Below are 17,579 nucleotides of genomic sequence, written 5' to 3'. Positions count from 1 at the left end.
GACTCAGAAAAATGCCCCTAGCATCTCGCCTTTCACTAGTTCATCCTCATCAAGAAAGCCTTCTTTTAATCCAGTTCTCCTGACAGCTCCCTTTCCTTGATAGCCAGACTCACTGTCTCCAGTGGTCTCCTCTACTTTGCTCTACAGATCACTCCAGGGGGCCTTTGCCTCCAACCCCCAAGACTGCTCCTTAAGGTCACCAACGATCTTCATTATGGTAAACCCGATGGTTATTGTTAGCACTTATCTTTGTAGATCTACTGGCAGCATTTAACAATTGATCGCTCCCTCCTCCTTGTTGGTTTTCCACTAGGCTTCTAGGACCCCAAGGCATATTCCTTCTAATACATACTTTGCTCCTTCTCAGTCTTCTCTGATGATCTTCCTCTTCCAGGGCTCAGGTCTCAGCCTCTTTTTAAAAATCTATACTCATTCCGTTAGTAATCTAATAAGGAAGTCTCTATTTCTAAGATGTAGTTTACTAATTTATCATGTTTTATTGTTGTCTCTCTCCTCGCACCAGAATACAAACTCCCCAAGCCTGGGGATTTTTGTTCATTTGGCTCTTGAGTATTTCCTAAGTGTCCAGAACAGTGCCGGGCACAAACATTTTTTGTTGAATTTAATTGGATGGTAACCATTACCCCTCATGTAAAAGGTAACACTATGACTTTTTCCTTCTATGAAAGCAAAGCCATAAAACAATAAGAATAAACTATTAATGAATAAATATATCATGTTCTAATGGGAATATTCATTCTAAACGTGAAGACAAGAGACTGAAGCAAGATCAGTAAGTATGACAGTAAATAAAAATTTAACCTTTAATAAAAATCATAAAAATCAAACCACATAAAATTAAATGGCAACATATTTATGACAGACATGAAATTATATATCTGAGATGTACTGATTTCTTATAAATCAATAAAAAATTTGTAAGTAAAACAATGGGTGAAAGACATGAAAAAATAATTCACCAAAGAAATAAAACTAATCAAAAATATGTAAACCAACCATCAATCTCACTACAAATTCAAACCATAATGATAGATCACTTTTCCCCATAAAAAAGAAAATTCTATTTTTTTAAAGCTGTACATTTATTTTATTATTTTTTTAAAGTAAACTCCACCCCCAATGTGGGGCTTGAACTCATGACCCCACAATCAAGAGTGCATGCTCTACTGACTGAGCCAGCCAGGGACCCTAAGAAAATTCTATTTTAATTAATATCTGAGCCAGTAACTCTACTTCAAGGACCCTATCCCAAATAATTAGAGAGCTGTACAAATACATATGTTCAAGGATATTTATTGCAGCAATGTTTTTGAAAGCAACTTAAAATTCCCACAATAGAAACAGGCTTAAATAAAGTATGGAACAATTATACCATGGAATATTTTACAGCTGTTCAAAATTATGTTTTTGCAGAATACTCAATGATATGGGAAAATGCTTAAGCCATAAAGTTCAAAGTTTAAAAAGCTAAGATATAAAACTGTACATGGAGCAGGATTCCAAAATTTCAAATACAAATACATATATATACATATATACATATACTGCAAATTGAAAAATAACTAAAAGAAAAATATATAAATGTTAATGCTTGTTATTTTTATGCAGTGGGATTATGAGAGATTTTATTTCTCATTTAAAGTTTTCTGTATTTTCCAATTTTCCCAAAATTATCAGGTATTGCCTTTCACATTTAGAAAATAAATAAACACTATTAATAATAATATAAAAGTGAGATCAGAGGGGTTCCATAAGATACAAACGTAAACACTGAGTGTCCTTTTTTTGTTTTATAAATGGCTAAATCTTCCCGCTAAGAAGTTTTTATTTCCAGTAGAAGTAGTACTTGTGTTTTTTCCTTGGCTGGATTTGGATAGAGGATCCAGGGCAACGTACTTGATTTGGAAACCTCCCGCTGTCACTGAAGCATCACTTAGAAACTTCAAGGTCATGACATTTCCTGGGGAGGAGGGGGAAATGCAAAAGAACAGAGATGTTACTCTGCTTTGATTTGGCTGGCAGTCCAAAGACTCATCATTCCTATAGGAAAATATGAAAATTCATGAACCAGACTCCCAGAATTCAGAGCTGGGTTCTCCAGCTGTGGAGTCTGTGTTTCCTTTGCCAAGTGTAGCAAGGTGAGAGGCATTCCTATTTTCTCTTCTGGCCCTTCAAGGTGTCCTACAAGAAATTTTGTCTATTCTGTTTTAAAAGGTATTCTTTACAGAAGGAACAGCCACTGAATTACAGGAGAATGACAGGCCATTTAAACGAGTGAGATATGGATGGATTATTTATAAATGATGTTAGGGCAACAAGCTTTACCTTGTAAGAAACGAAGCCACGATGCTAAATCCCTACTTTACACAGAGTACCTACGTTTGCTTTACCTGCATTTAAGCCCAAAATGTGCTAAGAATAAAAAGGAAGAATCTATTATATAAAATAAAATATAGGAATATTTTTCTTTTTCACCAGGGAAAGGCCTTCTTAATCCACATCACAGATGCAGAATTTATTACCAAAAAACCCCATATATATTGAATGCTAATGTTTGCCAAGCACAGCTTTAAGTGCCTTTCATCTATTAACTCATTTATTCCCCAGAACATTATGAGGTGGATATTGTAAATATTTATTTTACAGGAGAAATCGAGGCATGGAGAGCCTGAGTAGCTTGCCCGAGGCTACAATGCTACAACAGTGGCTGAACCAGCTCGGAGCCCAGGGAGCCTGGCTCCAGAGTTCATGCTCTTATCCAGTACACTTTTCTCAGACTTGGAAGAGTTGCCTCAATTAAAAACAAACAAACACCACATTTTACAGATTACTCAACTGGTTAACTGTAAGGCTAGTGCCAATTTGGCAGCATCTATCGACATTTAAAATGAAATCACTTGTGACCCCAAAATTTCACTTCTAGGAATCTACTCTTTAAAAAAAATAGCACCACCAAGTAGAGGTTTAAAAATATCCAGTGAAATGTTGAATAGCACAAGAAAAGAAAATCAGAAGCTATCGGATGTTAAATATTGGTACCTGACAAATTATGGTACAAATTATGATACAGGGACCTACTAGGCAGTCATTAAAATGAACTTGAATGATCTACATACTGTATGCTGACTTGGAAATATGTCCATGATATCTGCGTATATCATGTTTATATAATACAGGAAAACACCTCGAAGGATAGTAACTACACAGTCATCCAATGCCTTTCTTGGGTGGAGAAAGATGAGGAGAGTGGGTATAGTCTTACTCTATATACCATTTATTAAAGTGGTATAGTTTATGGTTAGTTTTTAATTCATTCATTTTCTGGTCTTGGTTTTGTTTTTTTTTTTTTTTTAAAGATTTTATTTATTTATTCGACAGAGATAGAGACAGCCAGCGAGAGAGGGAACACAAGCAGGGGGAGTGGGAGAGGAAGAAGCAGGCTCATAGCGGAAGAGCCTGATGTGGGGCTTGATCCCATAACGCCGGGATCACGCCCTGAGCCGAAGGCAGACGCTTAACCGCTGTGCCACCCAGGCGCCCCTCTGGTCTTGTTTTTTAATATAAGTATCCTGGGGTGAATAAACACATATTTAAGAAGAAAACTGGATCAAAATGTTAACAGCATTATACTTGACTGGTAGGATTATACTTCAAATGTATTTTAAATCTTTTTCTAGTTCTTGGTATCAATTTCCTCCTCTTGTTGTTTTGCTAAATCTTTGGCTGTTTTCTTTAACTATGTTCTCTTCTGTGTGTTGATTTGTTTCTGTTTGAATAATAAACTGTGGGGGGGTTGTTTTTTTGTTTTTTAGTTTCTTGCCGTTGTGTTAGAAAAACACTGATTTGATTATGCTTGCAGTAAGTTTTTTCTGTTTTAGACAAAACGAGAAAATGTCAAGTTTCAGGCTTTGATTCTGTTTCTTTTTTAACTTTTTTAAAAATAAGATTCTCATCCCCCAACTACCTTGTATGGATGGCTCCTGTCTTCTTTTAACTTTCTGTTAATGTAAAATATGTTTTCGAGAAAAGAATGAGATAAACAGTTTAAGAGGCTGCCCTTACTAGGGAGATTATAACAGAGAATGAATGAATAACTTTTAAGCATTAATCATTCCAGGATTGAATAAGAAATTCTATCTCTTGTAATAATGACGCATAAATGAGAATTTCATGAGCATTTCGTGCACTTCAAGGCTAGGGTGTGGGAGTAATTTAGCCAGTGGTATCTGAGCTTAAGGACTACTTAGAAATTACAGTTCAGTGTATTTTGTTGTTTTTAATTCCAGAAACATTGTGATAATTTTATGACTTGGAGGAAAAATAGGGCAAGTAAGAATGGCAACTACTAGTGCTGAGGATGGAACTAAAAAGAAAAAAACAAAGACACCTAAGAAAGTGAAGCTTCTTAGCCAGAAAATAGCAGTATGGAGCAATGGCAGTGGTATCACTTATAGAAATAAATACATACGACCACAAGCTCCTTGCTTGAGGTACATTGCGTGGAACAAAGTCACAAAAGTAATTGGCAGGAATTAAAGATTTGGAACACATCAACAACCATAGCTAGCCTTTTGAGATTTACTATGCCTAATTAGCATATTAAAAGCTCTCTGACATCTTCCAATAAAGAGACCTGTTTAACATTGTTTAAAACAATGTTTCCCAAATTCACTTGACCTTAGTGTTCTTTTCTCATGCAACACCTGTTAAAAATGTTTCCTGGAACTGTTCTTCACAACACTCCGGAGAATGCTGGCCTAAGACACAACGTAGTAAGTGTGATGTAAGATTTTTTCAGTAACAGGAGGTATTTTTAACAACTTTAATATTTCTGAAAATACTTTTCCATCCTTTATTGATGGAAAACTTTGGTCTTTTATTAGCACATTTTATGGAAGTCATAACCTGCAGCAGTATTCAGGATTTGCAGATTCAAGACCATCTCAGACTGCATTCCTGCACCTGATGAGTCTACGCATTTTTAGTGTAAGGAGTTGGCATTAGTCTTTAAGTATAAACACTACATTTTACAAACTGGTAAGCTGCATCTGTCCCAATGGTTCTCCCAACTTTAAAAAGGAAATAGTAATAACTACTGGGTTCTTCGATTTCAGTGACACTATGGAAAAACAAATCATAGTCCTACGCCTCAATTTAGAGTCATTACCTGTACTAACGATGTCTTCTGGAAGCTCATCTCCACAGTATCTGAAAGGGAATTTTTAAAAAAGAGAAGTCACACAGAAGAATATTACACGGGTATCGCAAGTGGCTCTAACCTGCAGTTAAAGTGCTTTATTTTTCCTAAGTAGTGGCTCATTTTCCTATTATTTTATAACTTTCTATTGTTTTGGGTTTTTTGTAACTTGAATTTGTAAGGGAGAAAAGCGATTAAAACAAAGTTTGTTGTTTCAAATAACTTCACAGTATAAATGAGACTTAAAACGGATATGTGGCATTTCTACTCTGTGTACTTGCAAAACTATTTGTGTAGTAGACAATTTGAATCTATTTGGCAAAATTTTAAATTTGATTATATTGATTAATCCCATAAAATTTTCCGCACAGTTAAAGAGGAATACGTGTATGGTTGATGGTATTACTAATTTGAATTCTAGAGTAGATTGATCTAAATGTGGAAAATTATGTTGGACCTTACAAGAGGGATTGATTTTTATCTGAATCATGACTTGAAAGGAACTCCCTTGTACATTACATAAAATGGAAGGATTTATCACATAATATAAATCCAATAAATAACCAATTAATCTATATTAATCTATTAATCTTTTAAAAAACAGTATATGATTTTATCTAGGGCTGTAATTGACTTCTGAAACTAGGTTTAGAATGAAAATGTCATCTTGATTCTCAAGGTAGGATGTCCATTCTTTTTTTTTTTTTTTTTTAAGATTTTATTTATTTGACAGAGAGAGAGAGACAGCCAGCGAGAGAGGGAACACAGACAGGGGGAGTGGGAGAGGAAGAAGCAGACTCCCAGCGGAGGAGCCTGATATGAGGCTCGATCCCAGAACGCCAGGATCACGCCCTGAGCCTAAGGCAGACGCTTAATGACTGAGCCACCCAGGCACCCCAGGATGTCCATTCTTTCAACAAATACTTTTCTCTTAATTTCACCCAACTATGCTTCATCTCTTTTTCAAACTACGTTTTAAAACTATTTGTATTTTTTTCTATAGCAGTAGTCTGTCAGCCAAAGAGCAACTAAAATAAAACAAAAACAATTTCCCTCCAAAAATTATTGTTCATTTATGCAAAAAATGCCTTTCTTTTTCTTTGTGTTTAAGTTACACATTTCAGTCACAGCAAACTACTGAGTCTCTCATTTTTAATTGTCTTTGCTACCATTTTCTTATATTAAGTTACCATTGTGGATAATAGGAAATTGATAACTGATAGTCTATTGATAATGGATAGTCTCAGATATGCATTATTAAGTGGGGGGCTAAATAAACAAAACATATAATTATATACTCTTTGATTTGTAATATTTTGTGAGACATTCAAAGTTTAAACTATATCGAAGATTTGGGATGGCAACAGAGAACTATTGATTGTGTCCCCACATATTAAAAAACCAAGGGAGAAATATTGAGGAAAGGAGCACTTGTTTTTTATGGCAAAGAAAGCTATTTAAAAGAAGATATCCATTGTACATTTAGGTAAATTATATGAGAGTAGGGGTTATACTTTGCTTATTCTTACATTCATAATGCTTAGCACAATGCTTTGTACACAGAAGAAAGGCAATAATTACTGAATTTATAATTATTTTTAGGAGGTTGATAGAAATTAGAATACTTAAAAACCCCAACAAATTTCTCAATTCATATGTGTCTTCTTCCTCCTATTGTTACTAAATCTTGAGGTCTTTTTATTTTTTTGTTTGAAAAGTTTTATTTATTTAAGTAATTTCTATACCCCACATGGGGCTTGAACTCACAACCCTGAAATCAAGAGTCACAAGCTCTTCTGACTGAGCCAGCCAGGCACCCCGGGTCTTTTTAAATAGACTATTCTTACAACTTAACAGTAATCAAAAGGCAGCTGTCACTGTTTTAATTATAAGAACATGCAACAGCTGACTGGCTTCACGTACTAAGAAAAATCTTTGCTAAAAAAGGATATGGTGTTACAGGGGAGTAGAAATACTAGAAAATCAGTAACTGTGGGGACCGCTAAAGAAAATTAGAGAAATATCAAACAAAATATTGGAGGTATTTTTAACTCTTTATATGGGAATCACGTACCTTCCCACAAAACCATGGACATCATCGTAACTGTCATATATTTCAACATAGTCGGCCAAGCAAGCTGGGTCATCTTCAAGGTCAAAGTCCAAAAAGCTCAGGTGAATACGCTGACCATACTTGAGTCTAATGTGCCAGTAACAGATCTGGTTATCATCGTACTCATTTGGGAAACCTGGAGATTTAAAAATTCTCTTTGGATCTGTAAAGACACCACCACACTCCTTTGCTGAAATGGATTAAAAGAAAAAAAAGAAAAAGAAAAGGAAAGAAAGAAAAGAAAGCATTAAAAAATTATTTCTATTTTAAACTGATACGCACTTCTTAGTGCCTATTTATTACTTTGATGAAACATTAAATGTATATACTTACAGCTAGATGTATATTCTTACAGCTAAAGAATAAATGAATATTTTCATTATTTATTGCTAAATTCTTTCAAATGAATATAGACTGAATTTTGAAAAAAATAAAATAGCAAGAAAAAAATAGCAATTTAATTAATTTGCTCTTGTTTACTTTTTTTGCTTTTTATCTTTTCCCTTAGAAGGCTCAAGCCTCAGGGCACCTGACTGGTTCAGTCGGTGGTGTGCAACTCTTGATCTTGGGGTTGTGGGTTCAAGCCGTATGTTGGGTGTAGAGATAACTTAAAAATAAAATCTTTTTTTTTTTAAAGATGTACAAGTCTCATGTGTATATGTTCATGTATTTTGGTGAATATATATACCCATGTTACCAACAGCCCAATCAAGATGGCTGGGATTTTGTCCTGTGGTGACAACACTGTGTCTTCAGGGACTTGGACATTTAGAATAAAGAGTCCAATAAATTCTGTTTGGAAAATCATTATAGAATTTCAGGATCACAAGGGACCTTGAAGGTCACTCTAATCCAGTTAAAAGGAATAATTTATAATCATTCTATACTCCTTTCACTGGTTTTAAACTAACACTTTAATCCTAATATTTGAGGATTTGACGGAGATACTCATGTGTGTTTTTTCCAAGTCATTTATCATTTTATAGATTTCTGCCATGCCTTATAACCTGGTATGAGAACAAACAATCAAACAACCTCTGCCAGAACCAGTGATTTTATAGTGTGACCTGGAGGGAAAGGTATGGAGAAGCCCTGGTTGATTTTAATTTCAGGTCAAATAAGTGTCTACAATCTGGAAACTCAAAAATAATGTGAATGGTGGGGGTGGTGGTGACTGGGTAGCATTCGGAGACATTTTTCATTATGTCAGTCAGAGGCTTTTTCCAAGAATATTATCCTTTAAAAGAGCTACTTAAACAAATTGTGTTAGAATCCTTAACACCATAGAAGGTGAGGAAGCTTATCATCCCCAAGGGCGAACAGGATCTTAGAAAGACAGGGGAGTGACAAAAGAAGGTCAGCGATCTGGTCGGAGCTCTGTGACCACTCTGTACTTCAGTTTCTTCATTGGTAAAGTAAATATAATCATGCCTCGCCTATTACCTACTTCACAGCATTATTCTAAGGATAGTAACATGGAAGATAACTTCAGGGTGTTATGTAAAATGTAAGCTGTTCTTATTGTCTTATTAAATATTATATGATACATAGTTTATACGTGTACATAAGCATGTGCAGTGCCAGTTTTTGGAATGATTTGCTCTGTCCCATACCATCCTATCTTTGTTGTCTATACCATTAGATTAGGAAACAATTCAGATAGTGAACAATTTGGTTGTCTATTTAGCTATTCCGCTCTATATTTTATTGATTAATTGATAGTCATTGGCTTATTTTTATGATACCGTTATGATTTTTTCATTCCGGTTATTTTTCATTGAACTATTCCTCTCCCAGTGCTAGTTCAGTCTGTCCCCAGTCCCCTCCAGGTTCACCACATCTAAAAAATCAATATGTCACTGAATCCAAAAGTAAGCTGAGAACTGAGTAAGAACAAGTCTCCCAGGATTCTGTACAAATACTCCCAGAGTAAAAAGGATTCAGCCTCTATGAGAAATAAAAGCCGTTTATAAAAATTTGTAAGTTAAGGTGGTGTCCTTATAAAAGGGTAAGGAAATCTGTAAGAACCTTTGCATTAGCACTTCTTTATCTCCCCTAGATCTTGACCTATGGAAATGATTGAATAGATGCTCAGAGATCCTAACGTTTATCAAGCAAAGGAAGAATCAGAGAATATACTTGGAAATAGAAGTGACTGTAGAGAGTAAAATGAAAGTTGCTTGTATAAATATACTGAAGAAAATGGAAGAGAGGAAGAGGGAGGAAAAGAAGATATATGAACTATTAACAATAACTAAATATAGAACTAAATATAACCTAGGTTTAATGTATGTCAAAGTGATTTGAAAATTATAGCCCTATATAAATGCACTATACATATTTATTCATATTTTGTCTTAAGTGGGAATAGATGATGGCTCTAGGCAAAATTCTTTTCTACTTAGAATAAACATTATTTTGAGATAAAGATTAGTTACAAACATGAGAAACTATTCTCCAATGGTTAATATCATTGAATAATAGATTCTATAGTAATATGCTAGAATTTCACTATAACTCACTGTAACTTCACTATAGGGACCTTCTTATAAGGCAGATTGAAACACGACAAGACCTGAGGATGTTTGTGATCATAAATGTGAGACAGACTTGATGACACATGATGATTTTTTGTAGTATCATCCTGGGGGAAATGCATCCAAAAAGAACAATCTATTTTCTCTCCAAGAACATGAACAAAGAATGGCTCTTTATAGTATTTATGTTGAATTAATTTTCCCTTTAAAATTTTCCTAGCTACAATCAACCATGGGAAAATATGAATAAAAATATACTATATAATAATAGCTAACTAGTGTATCCAGTATATAATTGTGAAAACAAACCACAGAGTGAGAGTGCTTAGTTTGAAAGTTAAAGAGTTTATGCACAAAAAGAAATTAGGGGAAGAGTTTATTTTGTCTCTTTTTTCCCCCATTCTATCAAAGCAGTAATTTTGAACAGTTAACATTTGATAGTACCACTTTGTTGTTTTAGCTAATGAACTGTGATAAGTTTACAACCTGCTTTTGTGTGTGTGTGTGTGTGTGTGGTCAGGAATAGAAAAAGATGTGGGATAGAAAAGACCTGAATCTGAGATCCAAACTGCCTGCTAATTATTGGATGTCTGATTTTGGTAAGTTATTTAAGCTCTTAGACTTTCAATTTCCTGATTTCTAAAATGGGTATAACAATAGCTCCTTGCAGAGTCATTGTGAATACTGATAGTGTGGAAGGGAGCAGCAGGCAGTGTCTGGCCCAGCATAATCACTCCGTGAATGGTTGTTGTTAATAATTACCATCACTAAGTTGATTTATCTCTGGGAGAAAGAGCCATTTATAGTTAATAACCTCTTAGTAACATGCAACTGTTTTGGCAAAGATAAAATTATTATTTGTAACAAACCATGTGGGTTGTAGCAATAGGCATCCCATCTTTCACTCCTATTAAGACGGACTCCATAATCAATAATACCAGTTTTTCCAAATCCGCAGTTGGGCCCTGGTTTCACAATGGGGTATCCAACTCTGCCCTTGGCCATCCACCCAGCAGCACAGACATGAAATCCTGCAAGAGAAGGAAAGGATTATGGGCTAACTGGTAAACCCCCTCAGTGAAGGTTATCTTAACAAAACTGGCCCCTTCTCAACTGCCCAAAGCCAGGTAAGTAAAAGGAGAAAAACCATTTTCTTTCTTTTCTTTTTCTTTTTTTGAAAAACTCTTTTCTTAAAAAATAAAATAAAGTTTGAATATATATAAAATGTAACATCTGACTTTTACTAGAAAATGACGTCTTGCTTGAAAAAAAAGAGGCAGATGGACTGGAAATCATAGTACCATGGATATGAAAACAATCCAAGTTCAGAACTGGCTTTTTTCCACAAATGACCTATCTAGTGCCATGAAATAATTTATGAAATTACCGTCAATCCTGGAAAATAATTTTTTTCAAATGATAATTTAATTAGTTTCTATTTCAGGATCAATTAAAATTTGCTAATATTTAAAAAATTTAATAGGAATAAATGTGCTCATAAATTTTGAACAAAGCCTCAGCCCTGTTTTCCTTGCCCAGCTTCAGAGGCTGTTTAAATATTTGCCACTGCCATCCATGAGTGGTTTTACTAAAGGTCCAGGACAGCGAGTAATGGCCCAGCCTTTGTATCCATCGTTCCAGGTACTGCGTCATGCACAGCCCTGTGGGTCTAGACTGAGCAATGTGCTGGGAAGACTTTGGGGATTTTTAGAGAAGAGTTATTTTTATCCTGAGTGATATATAATAATAGTTAAGTTTTGCCAGGCATTCTTTTTTTTTTATTATCAGCAAAGGGGATTCTTCAATGGAGAAGAATGTTCTGAATGGGGGGGTGGCCTTTTGGGTTCTCCTGTAAATCCACCTGTAAAACCACCAGGAGAGATGGTCATGGTGTTTTTTTGTTTTTTTGTTTGTTTTAAAGAAGGAACTAGCACTAGTTAATCATTGTGTTTGCACCAGGTCTCCGGACATCATCTTCTCAGTTTCTTTTTCCTGCCCTCTTAAAACCTGCTTATCTTCATTGTGATCCTAAAGTATGAATGCATTCTCCCACTTAAAGAAATTGAAAAAAAAGGAGGGGGCACCTGTGTGGCACAGTTGGTTAAGTGTCTGACTCTTGGTTTTGGTTGGGGTCATGATCTCAGGGTCGTGATCTAAGGGTTCTGAGATGGAGACCTGCCTGGGGCTCCATGCTCAGTGTGGAGTCTGCGCCGGACACTCTCCCTCTGCCTCTGCCCCTCCTTCTCCTCTCCCACACAGGGGCAAGCATTCACGCGCTCTCTCTCTCTCTCAAATAAATAAGTAAATCTTTAAAACAAAAAAACCCCACTAAATTCAGCATTTCTTCTACCAAGCAAATTTCTTTGTAAGCCTCAACATAGTAACATTTAACAGCTGAGGAAACCCATACTCAGAAGTTAAGAAAAGATAGAACAGTATTAAAAATGAATATAGGGCGCCTGGGTGGCTCAATTCGGTTAAACATCTGCTTTCAGCTCAGGTCATGATCTCAGGGTCCTGGGGGGGAGCCCCACAGTGGGCTCCCGGCTCAGCGGGAGGGAGCCTGCTTCTCCCTTTCCCACTCTCCCTGCTTGTTCTCTGTCAAATAAATAAATAATCTTTTAAAAAAAGAATAGAAGTGGCATTAAAATTAATGAGGAATTGAAATGATGTTGAGATAACGATGTCTTTGTTTTTTGACTTCTATTATATTAGCTCACAATGGTTGTGACTCCAAATAAGTTGCTAGCACCTTAGAACTTTCCATTGGCTCTAGGCAGAGAAGATGGGAGAAACCAGAGAGCAGAGATGTCATAGTGGCTTAGAGAACTATTGGAAGGACCGGAGAGAGAAATCTTATGAAGGGGTTACAGAAAAAGTGGGATTTTTTTTCCCCAAAGGTGGAAAAAGAAGAAAAATCATTGTCAAATTGGTTACCAATTTTTCTAGCTGCTTCTAGTTGCTTGTAGGTGGCGAGTTGGCCGCCTTCGTATTCGCATACTGCCTTGGCTTCTGCGTAGGTGAGCTTGTATTTGCCAGACCGCGCTTCTCTGTGGTACACACCTGCTGCTTGTTCTGTGAATTCACAAAATGTTGTAAATATGCTATGATCCGTTCTTGTGGAACAAGGGAAATTTTGTGGCCTCATCTAGAAGATTGCATCAGCGGTTGTTCCTGCCAAAGAGTTTCCCGGGTCAGTGGCCTGGGGTGGCTAAGTTTTCATTGTTAGAAAGCTTTGAAAAAAATATGAATGAGGGGAATTTTAGGGGAATTTGGGGACATAGCAGAAACTTGAGGCTTAATTTTGTGTCTGAGCTGATGGCTTGAAAGAGAGCTGTAAGACAGCATTGTATTTCTATGCTATCAAAAGGTGACAAAGTTTTGACTTTTTTGGCTTTCTTTTAAATCAAATAAAAACTTGGGAGGGTAAACAATAGGGGGGAAAGGAGTTGAAGACAAAAGAAACCAATGAAAATTGATCCATTATGTAGGCTCACAATGATGGAGGGAAATAATCCAAAATAGCCTTTTAAGGGAAATGACTAATGCAATATAATTGAGAATTTACTAAACAAATCAAAAACTGAGGAAAGGTATAAAGAATTCAAAGCAAATAAATACTGCATTAAGGGGAAAAAAATGATTCAAACACGGCAGAGAAAAAATTGGGCACACGGAACTACCAGTTGCTAAATTCTTTATCTGGTTTGTCTTTTTTAGTTCACATGTTGTTCCCAACATATTTTAGGGAGTAAGTCATAAATGAATTGTCTTCCAGTAGATCACTGTTTAAATTGTTTTGAGTTTGGACTGCATTTTGCCATAGAAACAATGTGAAAAATTTTCCAGGACAATAATCATAACATTACTTCTCATTGTTCTGTGTAGACTATCAGATTATTGTTAAGTCTTCGTACCCTGACCTGTACAGTCAGCCACCATTAAGATAATTTCCGATGAGAACACATATTCCTTGGCATGCAGCGAGACATGAAGCCAGCAGTAGTAGAAATGTCATTGCTTGCTCTCCTCCCCAAGCTAGAGTTGACACTCCCACAGTTCAACAGGAGATACTGCTTGGCACCTGCCCTGTTTCTCTGGACTGCAAGGGATCCTGTTCTTACACATTATATGGTAAAGTCCCATCACTTATGCACTAAAGACCTTAGTCAATCTGATGCTCATAGGTCAGGTAACACAAGGAACATGAAAGTTATCTTCCTGTTTGAAAGTCACCTGTTGCCCAAGTGTCCTTCATATTGGTAAAGCCTCATTAACTAAACTTCCACTAGTTTCCAATTTGGTTATTTTGAGAATATACCATGAGGTCTGCTAAACGCTGTGGATCAAGTCCTCTTCTCAAGCAACTTGGACACTAGTGGGCAATGGAAGTACCTTTATTTTGAAGTATAAGAATACTAGGGCTTTTAGTAGAGAAGGGAGACATGTTGAACTTACTTATGTATCATATTAGAGATTATCAAAAATGTTAAAATTGTATCTATTCCCTGAGAATATAGACCATAAGATCTTTACTAGTAGGAATTATTTTAATGTCTGCAAATGTTTCTCAAACTAAGATTTCCTTGACTTTTACTCCCTCATCAAAATATGACATTCATAGGGAAAGAATTAATTAGCAAAGAGGTTTTTGAAAAATAATTTTAAGTTTTCCTCCCAGTAATTTTTCTTAAATTTTTGGTACTAGAACTCATCTAGTAATAAGATAGTGACTTAAATGGTAGAAATGTATATGCTATCATTTTAAATTCATTAAATAATATTAATGTTCTACATTTTTCCTGAAAGAGTGACAGACTTCCTATTATTTTGCCTTATAAGCAGTTGAGAACTCTTGTATGTATTTGACAATTTTAAGCACACATTTATTTGAAAGTATTCCTCAATTCAGAATTTTAAACTACTACGGTGGTCCTTTGTACAATAAGTCCTAATATTAAGGTTTTACCTTTCGGAAGGAATAATAGCTTGTTCATTTTTAGAGTCCATAGTCATTCATTAAAACTGAGTTTTTAGCCAATACTATTTTTCTGTTAGCATGGGACAACAGTAGCACGTTGGCTCTAGTTTCTCTTTCTGGTTCTTCACTGGACGAGTTGTGTAACCTTGTACAAATTACTGCCTACACCTCGGTGTCTTCTATCAAATGGGAATAATGATAGTTATCGGGAGAATAAATAAATCATTAAAACTTGCAAGCATAACTTCTGGATCCTAGTAGGAGCTCATGATAATGTTACTTGTGCTTCTTTTTTCGATTCAATACAATGGCTGAAAAAAAATTGCTTATCTGTGCAGTTTTGATTTGCATCATCTTTGTAAATTAGTTGAAGTGTCTTGTCCTTATTATTAAAAAAAAATTACTTTTTAAGGAATAGTAATTACGATTTAAGGAACTGGAAGATACCAGAGTTAAAAATGAACTGTAGAGGTCCCCTACTTTGACCTTCTCATTTTCCTTGTGTGGAACTGAGACTGAATTTGAAGTGCCTCGTTCATGATAGTTGTTAGCAGATTCCTGCCTTCCCATTCAACTCTCTTCCTTCTCTAAATAGTTTTTAATACCATATTGACCTAACCAACTGTAAACAATTTGTGTTAGGCTGACCAGTCAATAATTTGTCCCAGATTGAAGCAATTTGCAGTCACCCTGAGCCTCAGCTTTGCAGCATTCTATTAACATGTGGGTGTGCTCCTCTCTACCTCTAGGACAGAACTTCTATTGTCCATGTTCACATTTTTGTAATACACAGCATCACTTAAAAAAAAAAAAAAAACAGCAACAAATTGCTTGATCATTAGAGAGTTTGATAGCGTTTCAAGATTAATGCATATGGATTTAACTCTTACTAGCTTTATGGCAGTTTTTACCAATTCTAACGAATGTGTGTATATTTACTAAGATTGGTGACGCGCAAGAAAAATAAACAAAGAGACCTGTTCACTCCTTGAGAAAGCCCCAGACCTCATCTTGGCCAAATGGATCGCACTGTTCAGCACGAAACTAGTTCACTGGCTCAAGCTGAAGAGAGAAGGGGCAAGGCTGTGCATTGCAAATTGAGCTTTTTAATGAAATCCGCATGGCTGCAGTTATTACCAGACAGAAACATGCCGAAAGGGAAAATATTCCACAACCATGTGCTGCTTAGCAAGCATCAGAACAAGACCTAGGTTAATTTTGCATTCTCTGTAATTCTTTATTTTGTACAAGAATTTGTCAATTTTTTTCTCGAGTCATTAAAAATTTTTTCGCTATCAAACACAGTAATGAACACAAAGCAATATTAATTTGTGTCATGAGAAAGCATGGTTTAGAGCACTATACAGGGTATTTTGGGTTTTCCCTCTTTGGCCTTTTTTGGTCTATTGTTTATATTCACAGTTAGGCGCGTGTCATTCCTTACATTTAACAAAACAAAACAACAAAAGAAACTTTCCTGGTTTAACAAAAGGAGTAGAAAAGTATTTCTATGGATAGATCAAACAAAAGGAATCAAAGTGCTGGGACTCCACTCAGAAATACAAGCCTTTTTCTTTTGTTTGGTATTTGCATCAAACTAGTCACAAGATGTTTAGAAAAAGCAAGCTATACATTACAGGTCAGAGTACACAGACAAATGATTATAAAATCATTGTATATTCCAATTTACCTGTTACATTTCTGTTATAATTACCTGCTATGAGATCTGAATGCAAATGCTTTGAAATAAAAACAAAATATGGTGTTTTTATTTTGCTAAACTTTCCCTACTATATACCACCACATCTGCTTTGAAAAATATTTTCCCATATGGAATATAAATATTAACGTTTATTTTCTACTGAATAGTTCGCTTTATTAAAAAACTATTTTTTTTTAATTTTAGAAGGCAAGAACAGTTTTTTTTTTAAAGGCACATGCATTCCAATAGCTGTTTTTCTTCAGCATTTTCTTTGAAAACATCAGCCTTGAACAGAACAAAAAAGTTTCCTGCTTCAATTCACTTCTCCATGAATTCAAAGAAGTAACGTCCCCAATAAGCTCATAAGTGAAGTTTCTTACCAAGCCATATGGAGTTATGAAAAATCCCGTTCTTGAATCCCCATCCGTGAGCCTCTTCCCACAGCAGGACAAATAAGTAAGTTAAGATGATCATATCTCAGTTGTAGAGAAGTAATAGCCTGTTAGGGGCTGCTCGGGGTAAGTTCTCAGAGCAGAGGCTGAAATGTGACTGAAACATCTGGTTTCCACATCTTTTAAATGGTTTTTTTGGACTGTGAGGTCAGCAACTACTCTCCAATGGCGTTTTTCACTGTAGAGTTACACAATTAACTCAGTGTCTGAAGCAAGTCCTCTGACTCATTTGCATTGGCAACCATAACCAAGGGTACAGGAGGATCATCTACATTTTAAAAGTCATCTCCTCGGAAAGTGGTTCATGAATTCTGTCACATTTTTCTATTAGGAAGTTTGTGTAACTTGGTGTAGATTCAGCAGTCATTAAAACAAGAACAAAACACTTCAGTAGGGATTTTTTAAAAAAAGATTTTATTTATTTATTTGACAGAGATAGAGACAGCCAGCGAGAGAGGGAGCACAAGCAGGGGGAGTGGGAGAGGAAGAAGCAGGCTCATAGCGGAGGAGCCTGATGTGGGGCTCGACGTGGGGCTGGACGTGGGGCTCGATCACAGATCGCCGGGATCACGCCCT

At 35.8% G+C, this 17,579-nt stretch overlaps 1 protein-coding gene and 1 long non-coding RNA gene across 2 annotated transcripts in view; one reads left to right on the top strand and one right to left on the bottom strand.

Moving 5' to 3' along the window:
* Window positions 1-17,579, top strand: part of LOC130544688 (uncharacterized) — a 73,863-nt gene that overhangs the window by 20,140 nt on the left and 36,144 nt on the right. The gene's annotated exons all lie outside the window — the stretch shown is intronic.
* TNFAIP6 (TNF alpha induced protein 6) lies at window positions 801-17,157 on the bottom strand. Its single transcript, XM_026492804.4, has 6 exons — window positions 16,932-17,157; window positions 12,806-12,943; window positions 10,738-10,899; window positions 7,293-7,521; window positions 5,189-5,229; window positions 801-1,981 (listed from the first exon to the last, which is right to left on the bottom strand). Exons 1-6 carry the CDS (start codon window positions 17,023-17,025, stop codon window positions 1,812-1,814), a joined length of 834 nt encoding a protein of 277 aa, XP_026348589.1. The 5' UTR covers window positions 17,026-17,157; the 3' UTR covers window positions 801-1,811.

Source organism: Ursus arctos, unplaced genomic scaffold (assembly GCF_023065955.2).
Source record: "Ursus arctos isolate Adak ecotype North America unplaced genomic scaffold, UrsArc2.0 scaffold_1, whole genome shotgun sequence".
In the NCBI taxonomy this organism is placed as follows: Eukaryota; Metazoa; Chordata; class Mammalia; order Carnivora; family Ursidae; genus Ursus; species Ursus arctos.
The sequence above is the reverse complement of the archived record's forward strand: the minus strand, read 5'-3'. Positions and strand labels throughout refer to the sequence as shown.

Bases quoted from the DNA above. Each gene is read 5' to 3' on its own strand.
- TNFAIP6 (XM_026492804.4), bottom strand. From the start codon at position 17,025: ATGATCATCTTAACTTACTTATTTGTCCTGCTGTGGGAAGAGGCTCAC. The intron at 12,944-16,931 runs GTAAGAAACTTC...GTGAATTCACAG, and splicing joins TCATAACTCCATATGGCTTG to AACAAGCAGCAGGTGTGTAC. The intron at 5,230-7,292 runs GTACGTGATTCC...ATTCCCTTTCAG, and splicing joins GTCCATGGTTTTGTGGGAAG to ATACTGTGGAGATGAGCTTC.